The 23,376-nt window shown below is 38.3% G+C and overlaps 1 protein-coding gene across 14 annotated transcripts in view; it reads right to left on the reverse strand.

The window, feature by feature from the left end:
• The window catches only part of WDFY3 (WD repeat and FYVE domain containing 3), a 281,120-nt gene that overhangs the window by 70,139 nt on the left and 187,605 nt on the right, over positions 1–23,376 (reverse strand). For 10 of the 14 annotated variants that reach the window (XM_069594596.1, XM_069594601.1, XM_069594594.1 and 7 more), the window contains 7 exons: positions 20,789–20,909; positions 20,242–20,459; positions 15,859–16,094; positions 14,576–14,710; positions 11,775–11,954; positions 9,909–10,142; positions 1,430–1,529 (listed from right to left, as the gene is read on the reverse strand). In XM_069594596.1, the coding sequence (XP_069450697.1) occupies positions 1,430–1,529; positions 9,909–10,142; positions 11,775–11,954; positions 14,576–14,710; positions 15,859–16,094; positions 20,242–20,459; positions 20,789–20,909 (1,224 nt within the window). The remainder of the gene's footprint in view (positions 1–1,429; positions 1,530–9,908; positions 10,143–11,774; positions 11,955–14,575; positions 14,711–15,858; positions 16,095–20,241; positions 20,460–20,788; positions 20,910–23,376) is intronic. The other 4 variants (XM_069594602.1, XM_069594599.1, XM_069594592.1 and 1 more) reach the window with 1 other exon arrangement.

The following is a 23,376-nucleotide window of genomic DNA, read 5'->3' on the forward strand; positions in this document are numbered from 1 at the left end:
GCCAAGGGGTACCTTTTGCCCCCTCCATGATCCTTATCAGCACTGTTTCACTTCCATAGTTGCCCCAGCGTCTTGAGTGTGCCTGCTGTGTACATACTGCCTCAAGGCTAATCCTTTTGGCTCCGCCTCCAATGGAGAATGACCTCTTTAAGCCCCTCCTTTCTAGAAATTTGGAGTTTTTACTGATTGCAATTATTATTCCTGCCTAACTCTAAATTACTACATGATGCAAAACTTTTCATTGTGTGTCTTTATGTAGTAAAACTGATACTATACAAAGATTCCCAAATGATAAAAACAAATACAAAAGTTTGACTTGACACTATGCTTTGAGAGTTGCATGTTATGACAAAATTAAAGATTTTCTTGGCAAATTTACTTTATAAGATAATGATAATGTAATAGCATGGAGGTTCTATGATTCATATAATCACCAGAAATTCAAGTAGCAAATATGCTAAATCATTACTTTTCCTTCTCCTTTCAATTTTATCAGTTTTATGTTAGTTCCACTGTGTTTTATAGTTTTAACTAGATAGAGACAGAAACACATTTTAATGTGCTTTGAATTCATGTCCTAAAAACCATTCCAAAGAATAACATAGATACCCATGACCCAATAATTCCACCCGAGGTATATGCTCAACAGATATATATTAAATATTATACAGACACGTGACCCCTATAAGAACATTGATAGCAGTTTTATTTCTAATTGTCTCCAGCTAGAAACTACTGAATGTCCATCAACAACAAATTGGATAAATTTATATATTCACATAAAAGGACATTACACAGAAAGGAATGGACTCCTGCCACATGCAACTATGTGGATAAATCTCAGGAACACAGAATTGAGTGTAAAAAGCTGGACTAAAGAGAATACATGTTGTGTGATCCTGTGTGGATAAGGTTCAAGGAGAGGTGAAATGAATCTGCTATTTTAGAAGTTGAGGCAGTGACTCAGAGACTAGTAATTGGGTCAAGGAAGAGGGGAGTTTCTGCGGGTGCTGGTAGCTCTTTTCCATCAATTGCTCTTACAGAGGCATGTTGTCTGGGTGGTCATTCACAGAGTGCTACATTTATAATTTGCTTGTTTGTAACTATACTACAATAAGTTAATTTTTAAAAGTATTAGCTAATTTATAAAAATAGAGCCTGTTCGCATAATATGGTTTTAAAAACACTTTTTTCTCTTTCCTTGTCCCCTTCCTGCCACCTCTGAATGTACGAAAGTGCACAAGCAGCTTAAGTAGTCCCCGTTGCTGATCATTAAGGCCAGGTTCAAAGGAAAATACCAATACGATGCGAAAATGCACAGGAAAGAAGGAAAAAGATGAAGTTAAAACAGTGGTATACTTGGAGTTTAAATAAAGAAGGGAAGTGATTACCAGTATTTTTTAACAAAGTGAAGATAACATAATATTACCCAGTAAAACATCAGCTGCAAGCAAATGATCCATCACACTATCCAAAATGTAAGTCTGAAATTCTTTTTGCTGAGTTCTTGTCGATCTCTCAGGGGAAGCCTAAGTAATAAATTTTAGAATTAGAAACAGAACCAATTCAATGAAGGTAAGGCTCAACCACAGTAACATTACCATAGTCATATTAAAAAAAAGCCCCTGCTGGTAAGTAATAAAATATGTCACGAGGGATGGTATGTATGTGTATACTCTATTTTTCTGATCATAGATTAAAAAAAAAAAAAAATTGAACAGGCATATTGTCTTCTGAATCCATTCCTCCAAAAACAGTATTCTCAACATTTTGAGTATTTAATAAAATTTTTGTATTTATTATTATAATCTCACTTTCAAAAGAAATCAGGCAGTTTTTAATGATATACAGGTAAAACAAATATAAGGCCATGTAAACAAACAAAAAAGTTCAGGAATCTAGTAACTAAGAAGGTAAAGTCAATGGGGACAGGAGTATGTGTATCAAAAATTAATTAAGCACACAATTTTGTTTGGAGCTTCCTAGGGTCAAGAAGGAGGAGAAAAAAAGGTTTACCAAGCTTTTTATTATCTATAAAATATTTTTTAAAAAAACCACACTAGTGAGCCAGCAAGGATGTTTTCCTAGATGGTTCTGAAAAGAATGTTCTCTGTGGTTATTTTTTATAAAGCGGACAATGAACAACTCAATAGGTAATACCTTTGATAATGGTTTTATATAGTACAAAGATGGTTTTTAAAATTATTGTGAATAAAAGCTTAGGGCATAAAGTTAAACTAGAGTTCTCCGATGGTATTTCTCTAAGTAATTAGGGTGATACAATCCAGGTGCATAACTCTGAGGTCTCTAACCTGAGAGGTGAGGATGAAAGGTAGGAGAGATCCTTTTGTTATTCTCTCAAATGTCAGTCCTGTTAGCTGGCTTTGGACAAGAGGTAGATATTGAACCATTCACTAAACCGACATGAAGTTGTTTCTTAAAAAGAGATCTGGATTTATAGTTATAAGCAGAGGCGTGATGCTTTGCCAATGAAATTAAACAATCTATTGCTTCTCGAACAGACTGGTCCGGGACTATGTTTATAACCATGACATGAAAGTGGGCTACAGAACACTGTTTTGCTTTATGTATTAAAATAATACATAATACTTTATGTATTAAAATTAAAATATGCTCTATTGGGGAAAAAAACCCGTTTCTTTCTATTCTGATTTTCAAAGCGATCCTAATAAAGGTTTTTTAAAAAAGTAGTTAAAATAGGAATTCTATATTCAGATCAAAGATATATTCTAAGGATTCAAAAACCAACCAAAGTTTTAACAAATGTTTCTCTGTTTTTGTGGTAAGACACATTTATCCAGTTTTAAAATAATAAAATATGGGCCAAGTAACAGTTAAAAGAATATTAGTGCTTAGGAGTTTGGTTTGGCAAGAGAGCAATCTGGGAAAAAGCGAAGGTCATGTCATGTTGTTTTTAATCTTAATCCATTTTCCTGTGCAGCTGAACAGACAGCAGGAGAGCTGGGGCCAAGGCCAGCCCATTCTTCAGGCTGAGAGGCCTCGAAGACCCGACCCTTGCCAAGGGAAGGGAAAGTAAAGACACTGAAGTGATAAGCCGAAGATTGATGAGTCTATGAGGACTATCTTTTAATTAGATTAGAGGCCATTCACAGCAGGATTTTAATACCCCTGAAGTCAGCAATACTTATTCAGGATTATAATCAACTCAATGTGGCTAATGAGAAAGTAAGAGTGAGTAGGGTTTATACAGCCTTAATTAACAAGAGAAAGTTTTGGAGTCTGTAAAACAGGGAACATAGTACAAAGAGAAGTAGCTAGATCTGTCAACAACATTTATTTTTACTTCATTAAACAGTATTCTATAAGGATTTAAGGCTGGCTCAGGAGAATCTCAGGGACGGAGAAGCCTGGTAGTCTGCGGTCCATGGGGTCGCTAAGCGTCAGACATGACTGAGCAACTTCACTTTCACTTTTCACTTTCACGCACTGGAGAAGGAAATGGCAACCCATTCCAGTGTTCTTGCCTGAAGAATCCCAGGGACGGGGGAGCTTGGTGGGCTGCTGTCTATGGGGTCGCCCAGAGTCGGACACGACTGCAGCGACTTAACAGCAGCAGCAGTTACCACTAGGACTTCCCAGGTGGCGCTAGTGGAAAAGAATCCGCCTGCCAATGCAGGAGACATAAGAGGTACGGGTTCCATCCCCAGGTCTGAAGGGAGGATCCAACCCTGGAGGAAGAAACGCTAACCCACTCCAGGATTCTTGCCTGGAAAATTCCAAGGACAGAGGAGCTTAGCGGGCTACAGTCCATGGGCCACAAAGAGTTGAACACAGGTGAGCAACTGAGAACAATCACCAAAAGGTATTTAATTGTCTGCTCACTGAAGCTGTGTCATGAGTGATCATGACCCAGAATTAACTCTGTTCTTAGCTCTAACCTCCAAGCTCAAATGTTCTTGCTGAGGCTCACAGCGGGCTAACTTTGAAAGGACTTAAGACTTTGTGAGTGCATGCATAGTTCTCTCCATTTTTTTTTAAACAATTCACTGAACACAATTATGTGCCAGACACTGCTGAGTTTTATGTACCTTATCTCATTCTGCAAAATACTCTTTTGAAGTAGATACTATCATCTCCACTTTTGAGATGAGGTAACTGAGGCTTAGAGTGGTTAAGTCAGTTGGTCAAGTCAAAACTAGGTTTCAAAGCTCAGTTTCTTTGATGCCAAAGTTCACTGCTTTACTTGCCCTACTCTTCCAGCCCTACTGAAAATTTCCAAATTGAAGTTAACAGATGTACAACAAGAGCAACTCTGCTATGATCTCTCTGTCGTGGTTTTCCAGATAAGCCTGGTTGGCTCACCAGACAACCAGGATGAGTTCAGCCCAGAACGAAGGGAGGATAAGCACTGTGGTATGCTCTGGCCTCTGGCTGTCAGATCTATCTTCCCAGAGGAAATGCAAAGCCAGCCAATAACATCTGTCTTCAAAGAATCAAAGCGCCCTTTTTGAGGCCTGGGGATGCCAGGCAGAATCTTCCGGGACACAGGCCAGACAGCCGACATGCGTCTGCAGCCCACAGCCGAGAGCACTGTGGCCTGGGGAGGAAGGCCTTGCGTGCACTCCTCAAGGCCTTGTCTCTGCAGGCCTGTCTCTGTAATGGGACGAGCCATCAGAGAAGAGGGTCTTGAGCTTTGTCATCCTGATCGCAGTGCTCCTCTTCACTGGCTTCCCTTCTCCCAGGTATTTTATAACAGTGCCTGCCCACTTTTCTACTTCGCTGGGGGATAGGGGTGGGGGGTGGGGCTTGTTTATTGCTCTGCAGTCACATGGCTTTCACTCTGATGTGAATGGGGAGGTCTTGAAGAAGATGGCAGGAGCAGGAAGCAGTGAACCCCTCCGCTTCACCCTTTCTTTCTTCTAGGTCTCTGTGGGTACCTTATGACTGTTCTCAGGTACTTTCCTCCCATGACCACATGCAACAAATCCATGTGGCCCTCCATGAGACCTGGTTGTTTGGACAATAAAGAATCTGTCTGTAATGCCCAAGGCTCGAGTTTGATCCCTGGATCAGGAAGATCCCCTGGAGGAGGGCATGGCAAGGCACTCCAGTATTCTTGCCTGGAGAATTCCAAGGATAGAGGAGCCTGGCGGGCTACCATCCATGGGGTTGCAAAAGAGTTGGACGCGACTGAGCGACTCACATTTCCACTTTCTCCATGAGATGCCTGGTGGTGACGACAGGGACACTGGGGAAGACAAGCCAGGGAAAAGCAGCTAGAGGCCCAGGTACAAGACAGGCCACTTGGTTTCTGAGTAAGTCTTATGTGCCAGGTGCTGTGTCATGAATCTTAAACAGATCATCTTAATTAATTCTCATGATGGTCCTCAGAGACAGATTCTATTTTTATATTCTTTTTGTGTGTTCCAACCAAACTTTATTTATAAAGGCAGGCTAGATTTGACCCACGGGATACAGCTTGCAGATTAGGAAGTGCTTCCTAAATGTGCACAAATCACCTGGGAATCTCGTATACCATTTTAAAGGTGGGGAACTAGAAGGGATGAAGAGAACTGAGCTGAGTCAAGGTTACACAGCTAAAAGCAGCATGTTTAATTTCTCAAAATAGTTTTGCTGGGTGATTTACCTATTATTTGTTTAACTCTCACAGAAATCACCTAGGGGAGATAGCATATAATATCATTCTTCAGAGAATGAATTTGGCTCGGTGAGATTAAAATGTTTATATAATAAACATCAGGGCCAGAATTCAAACCAGGCTTTGCTACAACAGCACAATGCCTCCCTTGTATTTGACCTGACTCACACTGTGGCCAGTCTAGATGAATGCAGATCTTTCATTTTTCTAGACTGCTAGTAAAGATAATGTCACACATTCTTCTGTAGATGTAGTGAAATAAGCAGATACTCTTGTGATAAAATCCCAAATAATCTGAAGACTGAAAATAGTCTGGCATGAGCATATCAGACTGAAAATCAGTTGGTTCAAACCCCTTCTTCCATGAAGGTAAATGGCAAGTGTATTGTATAATTCTCTTCTTGAGCTTCTTCAGAGATAGACTTCACAATCATAACATTAAAAATCATATGACTGTAACTTATTTTTTCACACTACAGGAAAACAGGGAGTGCAATATCCTTTTCACTATTTTTTGTATGTATGTTCTGTGTGTGTTAGATTTGAAGCATAAATTTTAAGAAGTATAATTTTTTTCTCTGTAAAGGTCTTATGCTTTTTTTAAAAGAAAATATTTATTTATTTGGCGGCACCAGGTCTTAGTTGTGGCATACAGGATCTAGTTCTATGTGTGACCAAATCAAACCTGGGTCCCCTGCATTAGGAATACAGAATTTTCGCCACTAGACCACCAGGGAAGTCCCTAAAAGCATGTATTTTTAAAAGCAAATTTATATATCTTTTATTAGATAGTATCATGTCTTGTTTGGGAAAGGCCAGGGGTGCAGTTATAGTTAAATGATTCAAAATTACTTTAAGAACATGTCAAGACACTGAGCTAATTTTGTGAGAGATAAAAGGACGCATGAAAGTTGGTCCCTAACTTTAAGGATCTATTTGGGAAATTCAATCTTGACACTCTCTGGTTCTTCCTAAAACATCATCCTACAACCTCTGACACCCTAATGCAATCAGATACAATTACACTATAGGGCAAATTAGTAACCACAATAATGAGAATGTTACCTCGAAGTTAATACATGCCATCTCAAGCTTTCCTCACTGAAAAATACAGAAAAACTAAAATAAGAGACAACTATATAATTTATCAACTGATAGTTAGGTATTAGGATTCCTACAAGACTGATATACAGAGTACATCATAGAAAGGCTGGGCTGGATGAAGCACAAGCTAGAATCAAGATTGCTGGGAGAAATATCAATAACCTCAGATATGCAGTTGACACCACCCTTATGGCAAAAAGTGAAGAAGAACTCAAGAGCCTCTTGATGAAAGTGAAAGAGGAGAGTGAAGAAGTTGGCTTAAAGCTCAACGTTCAGAAAACTAAGATCATGGCATCCGGTCCCATCACTACATGGCAAATACATGGGGAAACAGTGGAAACTGGATGATTTTATTTTGGGGGGATCCAAAATCACTGCAGATGGTGACTGCAGCCATGAAATTAAAAGATGCTTACTTCTTGGAAGGAAAGTTATGACCAACCTAGACAGCATATTAAAAAGCAGAGACATTACTTGGCTGACTGAAGAATTGATGCTTTTGAACTGTAGTGTTGGAGAAGACTCTTGAGAGTCCCTTGGACTGCAAGGAGATCCAACCAGGCCATCCTAAAGGAAATCAGTCATGAATATTCATTGGAAGGACTGACGCTGAAGCTGAAACTCCAATACTTTGGCCACCTGATGCAAAGAGCTGACTCATTTGAAAAGACCCTGATGCTGGGAAAAATTGAGGCCAGGAGGAGAAGGGGACAACAGAGAATGAGATGGTTGGATGGCATCACTGACTCAATGGACATGAGTTTGGGTAAGCTCTGGGAGTTGGTGATGGACAGGGAGGCCTGGCATGCTGCAGTTCATGGGTTTACAAAAAGTTGGATGTGACTGAGTGACTGAACTGAACTGACAAGACTGACAGTGTTATTACTGGATATATGCACTTACCCCATTTCTTCTACGTATGTGTATCTTATTTTTTGGCTCAGTTATGCTTTCTTATACCTCTTCTGAACTTTATTCTGTTATTTCATGATAAACATTTTATTTTGCATAAAATGCTTCACATTCTCACCCCAGGCACTAAAATACTAGCCATCTTTTTTCTTATTTTTAGTTTCCAAAGAGGACAAGTTCTACCAGACATGCTTGTCCACATGAATTATTGATGAAATCAATTATTTTCCTGCCAATATTAAACACTGTGGTCCTGGTTAAAATGCTTAGCATGACTGTTATCTAAATTATACTAGTGATTTCTTTTAATAGATCAAGCTGAGATATTTCTACATGAATAAGATAAAACATCTGCTGGAGTTTTAAGGTTTCAAATAAAAAATTAACTGTTTTCTCTTCACCACTAGAGGGAGAAGAGAAAGTGCAGGGTCAGTTGTCAAACAACTGTCAAGCAGCATGCAGGAAGTTTTTCAGAGAGAAAAGCAGTTAGTCTTTTGCACTGAAATCTTTCACGAAACACTATTTTCAGAGCCCTTGCATGTACTGCTTGACCCTGTTTAATATGCGCTGGCCAAAAGAATGAATGAATAAGCAACTAAATATATCTTAGATTCCCTTCCCTTAGATTCCCTGATTTTTAAATTTCTCTTTGAGATTTTCCTATATGAACATTTGGTTTTCAGGGATGGTCAACTTCTAGAGCCAGCAGTGTGGCCACTTAGGGTTTGTTTTCTGAAACATCAGCTAATTCTTATCAAGATAAAGAGCAAGTGCAAGGACTAAACGTTTGTGTCCCCTCCCCTCAAATTCGTAAGTTACACCCTAACCCTCAATGTGTGGATATTATAAGGTAGGGCTTTCTGGAGGTAATTAGGTTTAGATGAGCCACGATGCATGCACGCTTAGTTGCTAAGTCATGTCTGACTCTTTTGTGACCCCATGGACTGTAGCCCTTCAGGCTCCTCTGTCCATGGGGATTCTCCAGGCAAAAATACTGGAGTGGGTTGCCATTTCCTTCTCCATGGGATCTTCCAGACTCAGGGAGTGAACCCACGTCTCCTGTGTCTCTTGCATTGCCAGGCAGATTCTTTACCACTGAGCCACCGGGAAAGCCCTGAGAAACCACCCGGGAAGCTCTGGGAAGGCCATGAGGGTGGATCCCCCATGAGGGGACTCAAACCCTTCTAAGAAGATGAAGAACCACCTGAGCTCTTTCTCTGCCCTGTGAGAGCAGGACAGCCGTCGATAAGGCAGGAAGAGGGCCCCCACCATGACCTGATCAAGCTGGAGGCAGCCTTATGTCAGACTTCTCTGTCACCAGAACTGTGAGAAATAACTGCCTGCCATGGAAGCCACCCACTTTCGGGTAGTTTGTTATAGCAGCCTGAGTTTGGATACCAAGCACCCTACACGTTTGCTGCCTGGAGGAAAAATTTAAGAAGCACATATTGAGTGCCATGTTTTAAGCCCCATAGGACACTGAAAGCAGTAATACCAGAAGTGATACATAAGACAGACTGAAGTAGGGAGTTAACAAGCTGAGGAGACAATGCTGCTGTATGAGACTAGGGGGAAAGCAGCTGGTACACTAGGGTCCCTGAGCCAAACTCAGCCTATGCTAGTTCTTGTATATAAAGTTTTATTGGAACACAGCTATGCTCACTCATTTATGTATTGCCTGGGGCTGCTTTTCTAACTGCAATGGTAGGTTAAGTAGTTGTCACACACTGTACAGCCCATAAATCTAAAAATATTTGCAATTTGGTCCCTTACAGGAAAAGTTTGTCAATTCCTGGTCTAGGGAAAGGGCAATAAAGGACTGAATTAAGGACATGCAGGGACTTAGCTGGCAGTGCAGTGGTTAAGACTTCACCTTCCATCGGAGAGGGTGCGGGTTCAATCCCTGGTCAGGGAGCTAAGACCCCACATGTCTTCCAATCAAAAACCCAAAACATAAAACAGAAGCAAAACTGTTATAAATTCAATAAGACTTTAAAAATTGTCCACATTAAAAAAAATCTTTAAGAAAAAAAGGACATGCCAAGAGGAACAGAAAGAAAAGAAACAAATTGATAGCATATACATTAGCACACTTGGGATTAAAAAATTCCCAGAGCCCATGATAAGTTCTGCCTTTACAACCCAGAGGAATTAGAAATCTGAAAGGTATTTGGCATAAAATTTGCTTGGCTATTAATGCTCTCACTATAAAAACAATTTAAGAGGTGTAAGTGCATCTCTTTGTCTTTACCTCCAACAAAAGATCAATCAGTGGAGTCTGCTTGCTGGCAGGCGTAAGACAGAGGTTGTCTATTATTAAGACCCGCATGAAGTCGAAAACAAATTTCTTAGCTGGGTGATTGGTCAGGTATGTCTTGACGCCCACGTTGCAGTACTCTGATTGGCTTCTGTTCATCCCTGTGTCTGCTGCAAAGGCTTTAAATTCTTCAGCTGGAGATCCAACTTCATCATCGAGATCAGTCACCTAATAAAATCAAGAGGAAACGTACCCTAGTCACATTTGATTTCATTTGGTATTTTTACTTCCATGTTTCCTAAAAACCAGACTGTAGCACCAACAGCATTTTGCTTCAACATTAACCTCCTATGAAACTATTCAACACATCGCATAGTTCACTTGGCTTTACTCAGACACTCCTATCAGGGTGGTAATCGGGCACCACAGGGCATGATTACTCAATACACATTCTTTCTAATATCAAGCTACTGACTGGCCGCTAACCATATAACTGCTTTATGCTGAATTTTTATCTCTACTGTGGATAACTGTACTTGAAATAAATTAAATAATAAAACGAGGACTATTTTATGTGCATATTACAAAACATACCTACCGAGAAGCCAAGTGTTACAGAAGTTCAGATAAAGATCTGGCATACTAATGATTGTACCCAAGGGCTGATCTATTTTTTAGGTTAAAAAAAAAAAGCAAATAAATGAAATAAAACAACAACAAAACTAGTACCAATTTTGAGTCGACAGAAAAAGAAAGGTCAAGAAGACAGATTATAAGATGCTGACAAGGAAAAAACACTGCGCTATTACTAAAATCCTGTTTTTACCAAAAATGTGGATTTTAAAGTTATAAACAAGCCACAGTATTAAGGTCATGTGCTATATTTGTCTTTCTCCTAAAAGTTCCCACAATTTTTAGCATGAGTATTTATTTCATCATTTTACATGAAGAAAAAAATTAGTATGAGGAAGGTACTTTCTTCCAGGGTCTAGAGTAAGTAGGAGAAAAAGGAGGAAACATCATGAAATTCTGAAGTCCCATGGAGGAATAACTGTCTTTTGGGCTTGTTTTAAAGGACAAAAGAAGTATCTATAAGATACATGTATTAGCCGCTCAGTCATGTCCGACTCTCTGATCTCAATGACTGTAGTCCACTGTAGTCTGCCAGGCTCTTCTGTCCATGGGATTCTCCAGGCAAGAATACAGAGTGGGTTGCCATTTCCTTCTCCAGGGGATCTTCCTGACCTAGAGAGAGAACCTAGGTCTTCTGCATTGCAGGCAGATTTTTTACTGTCTGAGCCACCAGGGAAGCCCATATGATATATGAGTAGTCTAATAACTCTCTACTAAGTTAGTGTAAAATATGAAAAATAACAGTTGAACAAAATGGAAAAAGTTGAACGGAAAGGACAAGCATGCATTTCATTTCTTATAAAGACAACCAAATCCTGTAATTAGTTTGTAAAGACTAAATCCAGGAGATGCCGAATTCCTGAGATAAATGAAGTGGAAATAAATCTGGTCCTATTAGAGCTCTGTAATCTAAGTTCACAACACTTCAGCTATTGCCACACATAATAAGAAATGGATCCACAGCTACATGAAGAGGAAAGTCACTCATGAGAGACTTACAAGAATATGGTAAATAAGAACAGGAAGTAGCGTTCACTGCTGAAATTTTAGGGGAAGGCAGATGAAGGGTGTGTCTGGAGACAGACACTAGATAATGATGCGAGAGGTGGAGGAGAAAGTTATAAAACTATAACTTAGTCAGAGGCTTAAAAGACTGGCCAAAAAAAAAAAAAAATCTGCTAACAATTGGAGCAGTCCAGTTTTGACATTTTCTTCCCCCTTTCCTACCATTTCTGAATAAGGGCGGATGTTGAAGGGGAAGACCGTGGCTGCCAGTGCACACAGGAAATCAGGGTTCATCCACATGGAGGCCAGGTCTGGGACATTGTGATACAAGTATCTGAAGAACTGCATCAGGGTCACAGGATACTCCCGGAGCCAAGATCCTTCTTCTTCTGATTGCCAAGGCTGCCAGGGGACAGGAGAGGAGACGGCACGTTAGAGTCACTGACACTGCTACAAGTTACTCACTACTCTTCTAAAACCTGATATACCGATGGTCCAAAACTCTCATAAACCATACACTGGGTAAATACACAGGCCAACAAATTGGGAAATAAGCTAAAACAAAGGCGACACCCCTAGAAACCGAGAGGATGTTTCTTCTATTCACTGGGGTACTCACACTGGGCTTCTCTGATAGCTCAGATGATAAAGAATCTGCCTGCAATGCAGGAGACCAGGGTTCAACACCTGGGTCGGAAGATCCCCTGGAGAAGGGAATGGCAACCCACTCCAGTATGCATGCCTGGAGAATCCCATGGACAGAAGAGCCTGGTGGGCTACAGCCCATGGGGTCGCAAAGAGTCAGGCACAACTGAGCGACTGACACGGACTGGGGTACTCACAGCTCAGTAACTGGAGTCAACGGTTTTGATTATTCAGCGTTATCAGTATGAATGTGGTGGGTGCCAACCATGGCTGTATTGCCATCAAAGTCGCCCCATCCTCCATCGTGCCAGAGAGTAAGGAGTAAGATAAAATGCGGAAGTTACTTCACCTTTTGAGTCTCACACTGTCATATAAAAAATGAGAACAGTGTTCTTAACCATTATGCAACTGTGATACTGTGATTTATACTAAGAAATGTATATTTAGTCTTTGTCCCATTTCAGGCACAGAGATCCTCAAACTCTTGGCATTTCCTAAGTGATAAGAGTCATACATGTGTCTTTTTGTTCAAGATGGTGGTGGTGCTTTAGCAGCTATTCTCTCATTTCTCAAGACCAGCATTCCACGTGGGGACAAACATGCAGGCTTACGTCTTGACTTGGGCTGTGTCCAACTTTTGTGACCCTAAGGATGGTAGCCTGCCAGGCTCCTCTGCCCATGGGATTTCCCAGGCCAGAATACTGGATTGGGGTGCCATTTTGTCCTCCTTTTGTTCATTATAAGGAGCCCTTTTCAACCACACTTGAATTTAGGCTGATGGGCTCTTGCCAGGGGAACCAACCATGCGATTAGAAGGTTGGAAATTAACCTAATCTGCTCCTCCACAGCCTACAGGGAGGAAGAGTTCAATCACCAGTGACCAATGACTTTAATTAATGTCTGTGTAATGAAGCTCCATAAAAAGTCAAGATTCATGGGTTTCAGACAGCTTCCGGACTGGTGGGCACATGGAGGTGCTGGGAGAAGAGCAAGTCGGAGAAGGCGTGGAGCTCCACTTCCCTCCCCACCTTGCCGTATGCCTCTCTTCCAGCTGGCTGTTCTGGAGTTAACCTTTTGTAATAAACTGGTAATCTGGCAAGTAAAATGTTTTCCTGAGACACAGGAACCTGTGATTTATAACTGGTAAGTCTGAAGCACAGGTAACAGCCTGGACTTCTGACTGGCATTTGAAATGGGGCAGGATTGGTGGAGGTGGGGCAGGGGAGTATCTTATGATACTGAGCCCTTAACCTGTGGAACTGGATGCTCTATCCTGGCAGACAGTGTCAGAACTGAACTGAATGGTGGAACACCCAGGTAGTGGGACAAAATCTTCTTTATACTTGGTGACTCAAAGTGTCAGAAGTAAAGCAGTGGTGTAGTAGAAGACAGAGTAAAAGAGACACACAAGAGTTTTCTTTTCCTTAAAAGCATTACCACAATAATAATGATGATGATGCTAAAAAAAGAAGACTCTATATGAACAATGTTTATCTTCTGATACTTGCCCAGAGAGTCTTTTTTTTCAGCTTAGATTTTTATTATTGTTTATGAATAAAAACCAAAACCAGAATCCCAAAGCATTCTAAATTAACACATTTAATAGCAATGTTCTTTTCTTAGATTGCATAAGAACAGTTTTGACTAAAATCAGATTTTTCAGGTACTTGTAATCCAAAGAGTTTAGTTAATAATTCCTCTTACAATGTGATCCTGAATTTTGTAAAAAAAAAAAAAAAAAATTTAAATCATTATTTGCAGCATTCCTGTGAGAGATATAAACACAAATTTTGTCATTTACTATTTCAATGCTTCATATCTAAGTTAGAAATGACTAAAAGAAAATGAAAACACAAAGTAAAACTTGCACTGATAATATTTTGAGCCTCTAAATAGAAGTGATTTTAAAAGTTCAAGTAACATATTGTTGCAATTGCATGTAATACAGTATATTTATTATATAAATGTATACACTGAAATATGTGTTTTATAGCACTAACAGCATCAGTTAACACTTAATAAAGCTTGTATTCTATACCAGGTACACTTGTAAGCACTTTGTGTACATATTAACTCATAAATCCTCACAAGAGTCCCAAGAGGTAACTTTTATCCTCATTATCATTTCATACATAAGGAAGCTGAGGCACATGAGGTTAGTATGTCTGGAGGATCAGAGTTGGGATGTTGAATCCAACTCCTGAGTTCAGGATCTTAACAACTGCACAGTCTGTCCTTACACTAAATAAAACAGAGGGGGTGAGGTTCCAGAGACCACGTAGTAAATAAAGACTTAGGTTACCAAAGGATTCCTCTATTATAAAGGAATCCCAGGCAGGAGGAATTACCGACAGGTGTCAGAGTCTCTGGGGACTTACTGAATTCAGCATGCTTCGGAGCATGCCCAGTAACAAAAAAGCAGCTTCTGTGCACACATTATGGATAGACGAGACCACGGTTCCACTGGAGGCAGGAACTCCAAAGATAAAGGTCCAGATGGAATCTAAATCAAACTGCAGAGGTGAAAGTGAATCAGGATTAGGTACTGTCAATTTTTCTCGATAGAGACCCTCACAAGTTCTAATGTTCTAAAATTTCTTTGAAATTAGTTTCTTTCAAAGTGAGCAATGAAGAAGAGATAGAGACTTAATGCTCTTCCCTCCTATGTTTTAAAACTCATTTTCACACTTATAAGACAAAGTGAATCTTATGCATCAGTGTCCTAGTTATCTATGTTAAAAACATCCTTTTCTTTTTTTTTCCTAAGGAAAATAATTAGCTAGGTGATGAAATTAAAGAATTAATGGCTTTAAGCAGGATCTCTTCAAAAAGCACAGTGAACTCACTCCTCATACCCCACTCTCAGCAATGTTCTAATTCACTTTTAGATTACATATAGATTAAGATTTGACCAAATAAAAGTCAGTTTGAGGAGATTTATTCATAGTAGTTTTATATAACATTTTGACTATGGTGTCTGTAACCAAACTCTGCTTTGCTCATGCATCTGTAGCATGATTTAATGTAAGGGTACAGACAGTGTTTTCTTTTAAAAGATTTTGTCGATTACTATGGCTGATTTGAATAGCATCTTGGGATTATTATAGAAGTGTAATTGAGTTTAAGACTAAATTCCTACATCTCTGCAGTACTACAAACATAAGCTATATATAGATACACACATAGTCTTAAGATTAGAAAATCAGGTAAAGACTTACTGTTTTCCTAATGTGGACATTACCTATCATTAAGAATTCAGAAACACTTTTCTAACCAGAATTTGCACTAAAAATCCTTTCATACCTACCCAATTTGTGGAATGCACATTACTTCCTTTGTTTTTAATTCTACAGAAATTAAATTATATTTCTAGATAAAATCACATTACTCGAATTCTTTTGATCATCATTAAAATATCATCCAAAATCTTCCCATGTATATAATCACACAGAATAATCATAAAGAGAAAAAGAACAGCAGGAACACAGAACTTCTTTTTGGGAAAATTTTCTACAGTATTTTCAGATTTCTATGACCCCAGTCAAATCCCAAATGTGAGATAGGGATGGGACCAGTTGGTTTTTACTGTAATGAACTCAACAGCCTGCAGTGAGTTTTTGGCAAATGTAATTACACTTACACCCGACTAGGTAATTCCTACCTGGCAACCCTGCTTACATCGGCTGCTGACGACAGGCACACTGACCTGCAGGTTCTCAGGCAGCTCACTAACGGGCTGCTGCAGAAACAATGCCATGAGGAGGAAATAGAGAGCAGGGACATTAGTGTGTTTAGGAAGGAATGACTGAAGAACCGGAAAGCCAGGAAAGTGACAGGCGTCCCGGTTAATCTCCCTGACAGTTGATCGTCCGCCAGCACTCCTGCCCACATTGAATCCTAAGAGGAAATACAACAAGAAGGATGAAATTAGTCATTGATTACCATGTTACATTTACACAGAAAGGAGTAAGTCAGTATGTGACATTTCCATCTTGGACATTCATATTAACATAAGCAATTAACTACTCGACTTTGGAATTAATCTTCCAGTCAGAAGTTTTACTTTCTCTTTGACTTTGGGAAATCTGTGTATTAGGATAGGGGTTCCCTGGTGGGTCAGATAGCAAAGAACCTGCCTGCAGTGCACAAGACCCAGATTCCATCCATGGGTTGGGAAGTTCCCCTTGAGAAGGGAATGGCTACCCACCCCAATATTCTTGCCCAGAGAATACCATGGACAGAGGAGCCTGGTGGGCTCCAGTCCATGGAGTCACAAAGAGTTAGGTCTTAAAACATAGTTGAGGCAGTCAGATACAAGAGGTAAGATAAATTCTACTCATTAAAAGAATGACATCCAGGGACTTGGTTAAGACTCTGTGCTTCAAATGCAGGGGGAATGGGTTCAATCCCTGGTTGCAGAAGTAAGATCCCAGCTGCCAGGGGCAGTGTGTAGGGGGGAGGAGGTGGGGAGGGGGCATGGCCAAATAATTTAAAAAAAAAAAAGAAAAGGAAGAAAACATCAACCAAGAATGACCTCCAAAGAGCTCTAACATTCCTAAGAAAAAAGCAATATTTAAAAAGTAGCCAGATTGTAGGAGACTACTAAAAATGTAACTTAAAAACATGATAGCCATAGTAGAGTTAGTATATTTCATTTGTCCTGAATATTATGAACTAATTAGCCTTAAATGACCTACAAATTTAGAGAGAGGACAAAATGAATATACAAAATAATCTTTCCTTGCATAATCTGTAACTGTGCGGGAAAGTCTGCTGGCCAAGGGACAGCAAATCTGGGCCCACTGCGACTGTGGGTATCTGGACATCCAAAGTGTGTTCTAGAAGCACAGCTCTGCCAGGAGATAACTACTTATCTGTGTGGTTTATAGCACCAGCCTTTCCATCAATCCTGCTTCCTCTGTTACATAGGTAATTTGGGGAAATAACTCAATTAGTTCTTTCACCAACCCCACCCCTAGTACACTGCTCAGCACAGAAGGAATATTGGCTAGAGGTTCAACGGAAAATTTTTACAAATAGCAACCAAAGATGAAAGACTGACTTTTATTTTGAAGCAATTTTTATTTCAATGAATATCCACGTTTTCCCCCAAATTCTTTTTTCTAAGAAAGTAGCATATACTTGCTACTATTTAAAATAATGAAAGAGAAATTTGTGTCTAGATGGCTTTTTAAAGAGTCCAAATAAATTGCTCAGTGTGATATTAATTAATCCTCTGGAGTATATGTTCTTCTAATTAACAAAAAAGTTGTATAGCAATTTACCAAACTCTTCATATATCGTCTCATTTCTTAAACAATGAGCATGTGAGCAAGAAATTGCTATTATCCTTTAATATAATGTGGAAAATATGCAATTTGTTCAGTCATGAAGTTAATGAGGGGTGGTGCTAGGACCTGTGGCCCAATGGAGCCTGTGAAGTTACATGGTCTCCCTTGCGTGTGTGTGTTAAGTCGCTTCAGTCCTGTCTGACTCTTTGCGATCCTATGGACTGTAGTCCACCAGGCTCCTCTGTCCCTGGGGCTCTTTAGGCAAGAATACTGGAGTTGGAGTGGGTTGCCATGCCCTCCTCCAGGGGATCTTCCTGACCCATAGATCAAACCCAAGTCTCTTCCATCTCCTGCATTGGCAGGTGGGATTTTTACCACTAGTGCCACCTGGGAAGCCCTGATCTCCCTTGGTCCTCTTAATAACATCACTACGTTCCAAAAAACCCAGCTGCATAAGGAATACTGGGTGATATTCATTTGCAGTAAATTCTAAATGAAATCAGAAATATAAAAAAAAGTCTGAGCCTTAAGATATCAAAAAACAAAGTGGTATTTTATACATTAAATAGGAAAATAAATTTTGATCAAACTATAGGTCCTAAATGAAAAGCAATGCTAGCATTTATTTTCCTTCCCAAATTTTCACACTCTATTTCTACCCTATAATTGATCTTAAGGAGTATCTAATATGTTTTTAACAACTGAGTATTAATTTAGATTTAAGCTATAGCTGATGTAGCTGGAGTTGGTGAAGGACAGGGAAGCCTAGTGAACTGCAGTCCATGGGGTTGCAAAGCGTCGGATGTGATTGAGTGACTGAACTGAACTGAGGCTACAGCTACATATGGAAGGTATAAAAAGAAAAAATTGATGAAACTAATAAATGTGAGTAAAACATTCAAAAACATACTGTTCATCAGCTCAAAGAGAAACAGAATCCACTGAGACGATATATCAATATATAGAGATAAATTTCTGTACACGTACACAAGTATGTATGCATGTATCAGATAGATATTCAGAGAAAATGATATTAAATTGAATTGAGTTTAAATGAAACTTAAATACCTAGATTCCTCTTTTAGAACCAAAGTAGCATATGTAATGTACAGGAGGTGTCAAGGAAGGACAAATAAGTTCTCAGACATGAGGTTTGGTTAGTCAGATCCTAATATTACTGAAGTGGTACAGGACAGGAAAAAACCCACAGAATTGACAGAAGACAGATACCCAGAAATATTACTCTCTGACTCAGAGACCTTATGTATTTAGCAGTCTTACTTTCCTAATTAGAGAGGAATTAATTCTTAATTTATACTCATTAGGTTTTCCTATAAAATATAACTTATATAACATAAAATACATATACTTGTGTCTGGAATCATGACAGTAAATGACATGACATATGTTAAAGAATTTTGCAAATCACAAAGTGCTAGGTGAAACCTGGGTGTTATTTTGGCTTCCAATGAGAAGCAGCGTTGTCAGTCAGCATTAAAAAAACTCCCACAGAATTCTACAGAACTCACACTGAATTATGCCTTTTGTTGTTTATTCTCTTAGTAGCTACTACCTACCAATAAGGTCAATAAACTACATTTCTTGCTACAAAACTGTTGATAAAAGTCTCTATAATGATAATAATAAAAAATATTTATTTTAAAGGAGCTCATTTTCTTGAGAAATCATTTCACAGTGAATTTCTGAATTTGTTTCCTTATCACTCACAAAGTTCCTTCAGACATTTTTCACTTGTCAAATAACAATAAAAATAAGTGTAAGCTCTTTCTTCCTACCATTTGTTTTAATATTTGACAGCACGTTACACCAAGGTATTGATACTTTTACATTTTTTTCTTAACAGACAAATTACATATTAAAATCTGATCCCAAATTTTTCCATCTGACAAGGGTAAATAGTTATTCTTAGTGCTTACTGCAGAATATAATTATATATGATTTTAAATTGTAATGTCATAAACATAATCTTAAAATACCTTACAAACTAAATGACCATAATTTTCAATAAAAACATTGTATTAAATATGCATTTTACAAAATAAGATCATTAATATGAATAGGAATGTATATATTAGTTCACATGAATCTAATATAGGAAACCATAATTTTCTATTATTATTTAAATGCTCAGTTCAATGTTGCAAACAGGGTAGAGTCAGTGAGCAGAGAGTAAGGAGCTTTGGCTGACATTCTGATGAGCTTAAATCTTGAGTGGTAATATAACATAACTGTTAGAACCATGGGCTTTGGATGAGTGACTTGGACTCAGATTTTGACACTTCTTAGCTGACAAGTGACATTACCCCTATGCCTTGACTTCTCATCTGTAAAATGGGTATGACAGTATTTATATCTCCTAGGGTTACTGTAAAGAGAAGTTACTATGAAAATGAAAAGTGAAACTGGCAAGGAATAAGCACACAAATTATTGATTGCTACTATTAATTCCATTCTGATAATTTGTAAATTATTTACTTATAGGTCAGAAAGGAAACTAAACAAAAAGAAATCATAAGACAATTACTTGAGTTTTCACATCTTGATATCCTGTCTCTGACTTCAGTTTGACTTGCAATTAAAAAATTTTTTTTTAATTTTATGCTTTTCATTCTGTCATTAAAGTTCTTGACTCTTAATGGTTGTTAGATAAATCAAACAGTATAAGCTTACCTAAAATTTAAAAATACAACACAAAGCTCATTTCAAAGCAGCCCACTATAAAAGTCTCATACCTAATACAGTTCCGATCTTATTTGTTAAGACGGAATCTGTCTGCTCCAGCCAGCCTCCACCACTGAGTCCCTCCTTGAACTTGATGAGAATAGACTGATTACTCAGTAGGACAACAAGAATCCGCATGGCTGCTGTGACTGTGGTAGAATGCAAGTGTTCTTCCATAAACATCATAATCCAGTCAAAACCCAGCGTCCTGACCAGCTCTTCACAAGCTCTATTCAGATAGATGGATTAAACAAAACATTAATTTCAAGGATTGGGATTTCAAATTAAAAAGAAAACTAAGACCAGCTTTTGTCCTTGAGATACTATGAATTTCAGGGTTTTAAAAAGAAATCTATTAAAAGTCAGCAGCAAACAAGATGTATACTTATAGTTAATTCATGTAGCTGTATAGCACAAACCAACATGACACTGTAAAGCAATTATACTCCAATTAAAAAATAAATTAAAAACAAATCAAAGGCAAATCTTTCTTTTGTCTATAATGAATTAACTAGTAAAATCAACAATTACCATCAATTCTCAAAAGATTTTACTTACTGCAAATTAATGCTTGTCTTTTCTTTAGATGTGTAAACCAGTTTTAGTAAGATATCCAGCAGTCTGTTCCTCAAAAGTATAAGATTAGCAGATACAAGACCTCCAAACTCTTCTTCAGTTCCTGCAACGAAAAGAAATACATTAAATTGCCCTAGCAGGTAAACTAGGATTAAAATATCCAACACTGGTCTAGGAAATATCACTGAAATATATCTTTCAGAAAACATTTTCTCTGAGTACTTTCCACTACAATGAACACAAAAAAAGGGTTTATTAAACGTTTCTCTTTAAAATCATTAAAACTGTTCATTTACTTATGTGTTGGCTGCTCAGTGGTATCTGACTCTTGGTGATCCCATGGACTATAGCCCACTAGGCTTCTCTGTCCATGGGATTTTCCAGGCAAGAATGCTGGAGTGGGTTGCCATTTCCTTCTCCAGGGAATCTTCCTGACTTAGGGATTGAACCAGACTCTCCTGCATTGCAAGCAGATTCTTTACTGTCTGAGCCATCACGAAAGTTTATCTAAAAAAGGGACAGTAAAGACTGTGAACCCTTTTTTATATTAATATTCCTTTCTTGTACTTATAGGGCAAAGTGATCAAATAAGGATCACATGAACAAAAATAACAATGCAAATCCTTAATTTCTAGTTCCTTTTTAAATAGCTAATTTTTTCAAATTTAAAAATGAAAAGAGGAAGCATCAATTATTCAATAATTATAATACATAAAGGAAAGCTAGACTTAAATAGCACAGACCAGAGGGAAAGGCACAGAAATGTACCAGAGAACTTGGGGAAGGAAGGGAGGAAGGCAGGAAGCCTCTGGCTCTCAGTGGGTAGTCCTGGAAGCACAGGGCCTGGGATCCATGGCTGAGTGTTCCAGGCCCAACTCTGCCACATCCAGCTGTAGGTTAATAAGTCACAATAAACATGCCTCCTTTTCTCTAATATATAATTGAAGCTCAGGCTAAAATTGAATGACCAAGGTTATATGCTTTTACTTGCTCGGGCATGGGACCATTTTTACCCTTAAACACTTGTCTTTTAAAATGTTAATTTAGTGACTTAATCACTGGGGAGGGTGCTTTAAGTTTACCAAGGGCAACTCGAGATTCCCTCCCCTTCTAGCAGGCAAACGACTGGTAATTTACAAATCGCCTTATTGAAGGCATACCACACAACTTACACTGACTAAGGCATTACTTCCTTTCAGTTTTTTCTTTCGATAAAATGACAATCTACACAGAAATTCTCCTTGGTTTTTATGCCTAGTTTTTTCACTGTCAGTTATGTTTCCCCTAATTTTCAGATACAGTTTTAAACAATGAACTCAATGAAACTTTCAGGTTGACTTCTTCCCATTCAAACTGATGGTTTACTCCCCACTGCACTGCCCTTTCATGCTATTTATTTTATTTTGCATTAATTATTGTATCATTGTTCAGCATTATTTAAATCACTTGTTTGTAGGTGTATCCTGAAGACTGTATAAACTATTTGAAAGAAAAAAATTATGGTTTTAATTTTTGGGAAACTATACGTAAGACAGTCTAGTCCACACAAATAATTAATGTCATAGACTAACAAGACCTGCAAATCCTTTTGGCTTTCTCTAGTTTTTCAAATGGCAATGAATTGATAAGAAGAACACTAATCTAATCAGCTTGGCAGATCAAGAGAAAATTTTCCTAATTTATACATCCCTGCTACTATGCTCTCATAAAAAACATTTTTTTTTTATAACACTAGCTGTAGTTACGGAATTCAATGATCAGCAAGAAATATGGAGACTACAGAAATATTTTTTCCTGTGTCTTTTTTAATACTTGAAATAAATCTGTTTTATACTTTCAAAGATTTTAAAGTACTCTCCTTTCTAATTCCTATTTACTTGGTTTATATTAATTCAGAACTTAGAAATAATCCTTGTATATTGAATTGATAGAACAACGCAGTGGTTAAAAGCTTAGAATGTTGGTTTAGAGTTGTAGTTATTGATCTCAATGTCCAGTATGGAGACTAGAGAAATACTTTTCCTATATCATTTTTTTATACTTGAGAAATAAACATGTTACACAGGTCCACTAAGATTTTAACAGTAGTCTCCTTTCAATTCCTATTTACTCAGCTTATATTAATTCAGAACCTGGAAATAATCTTCGAATATATGGTAGAATAACGCAGGGGTTAAAAGCTTAGCATGCTGGTTTGGACTACTATAGTTTAAATGCAGTGATGCGATCTCAGTAAATTGCTTTTATTTAATCTTTCTAGACCTCAGTTTCCTCACTTTTTGTAAAACTGGTAATAACAGGACCCATTTCACAGGGTTGTTATAAGATTACATAGAGCAATTAAAATTGTCTGGAAAATACTAAGCACTAAACAAGCATTACCCATTGATTTGATCTATATGCTTCTCACCCACTGCTACTTTGCTTTACCCAAAGAAATACCAACTTTGTTCCAAATGAGTAGGAAGTAGGTGGTTACCAGCTTTATATGTTCTGCTCTGTGATTTGCAGGAAGTTAGCCTCTCAAATCTCTTAGTTTCTCCTTTGAAAAACATAATTAGACCACTTTC

The sequence above is a fragment of the Ovis canadensis genome, chromosome 6, assembly GCF_042477335.2.
Source record: "Ovis canadensis isolate MfBH-ARS-UI-01 breed Bighorn chromosome 6, ARS-UI_OviCan_v2, whole genome shotgun sequence".
Lineage (NCBI taxonomy): Eukaryota > Metazoa > Chordata > Mammalia > Artiodactyla > Bovidae > Ovis > Ovis canadensis.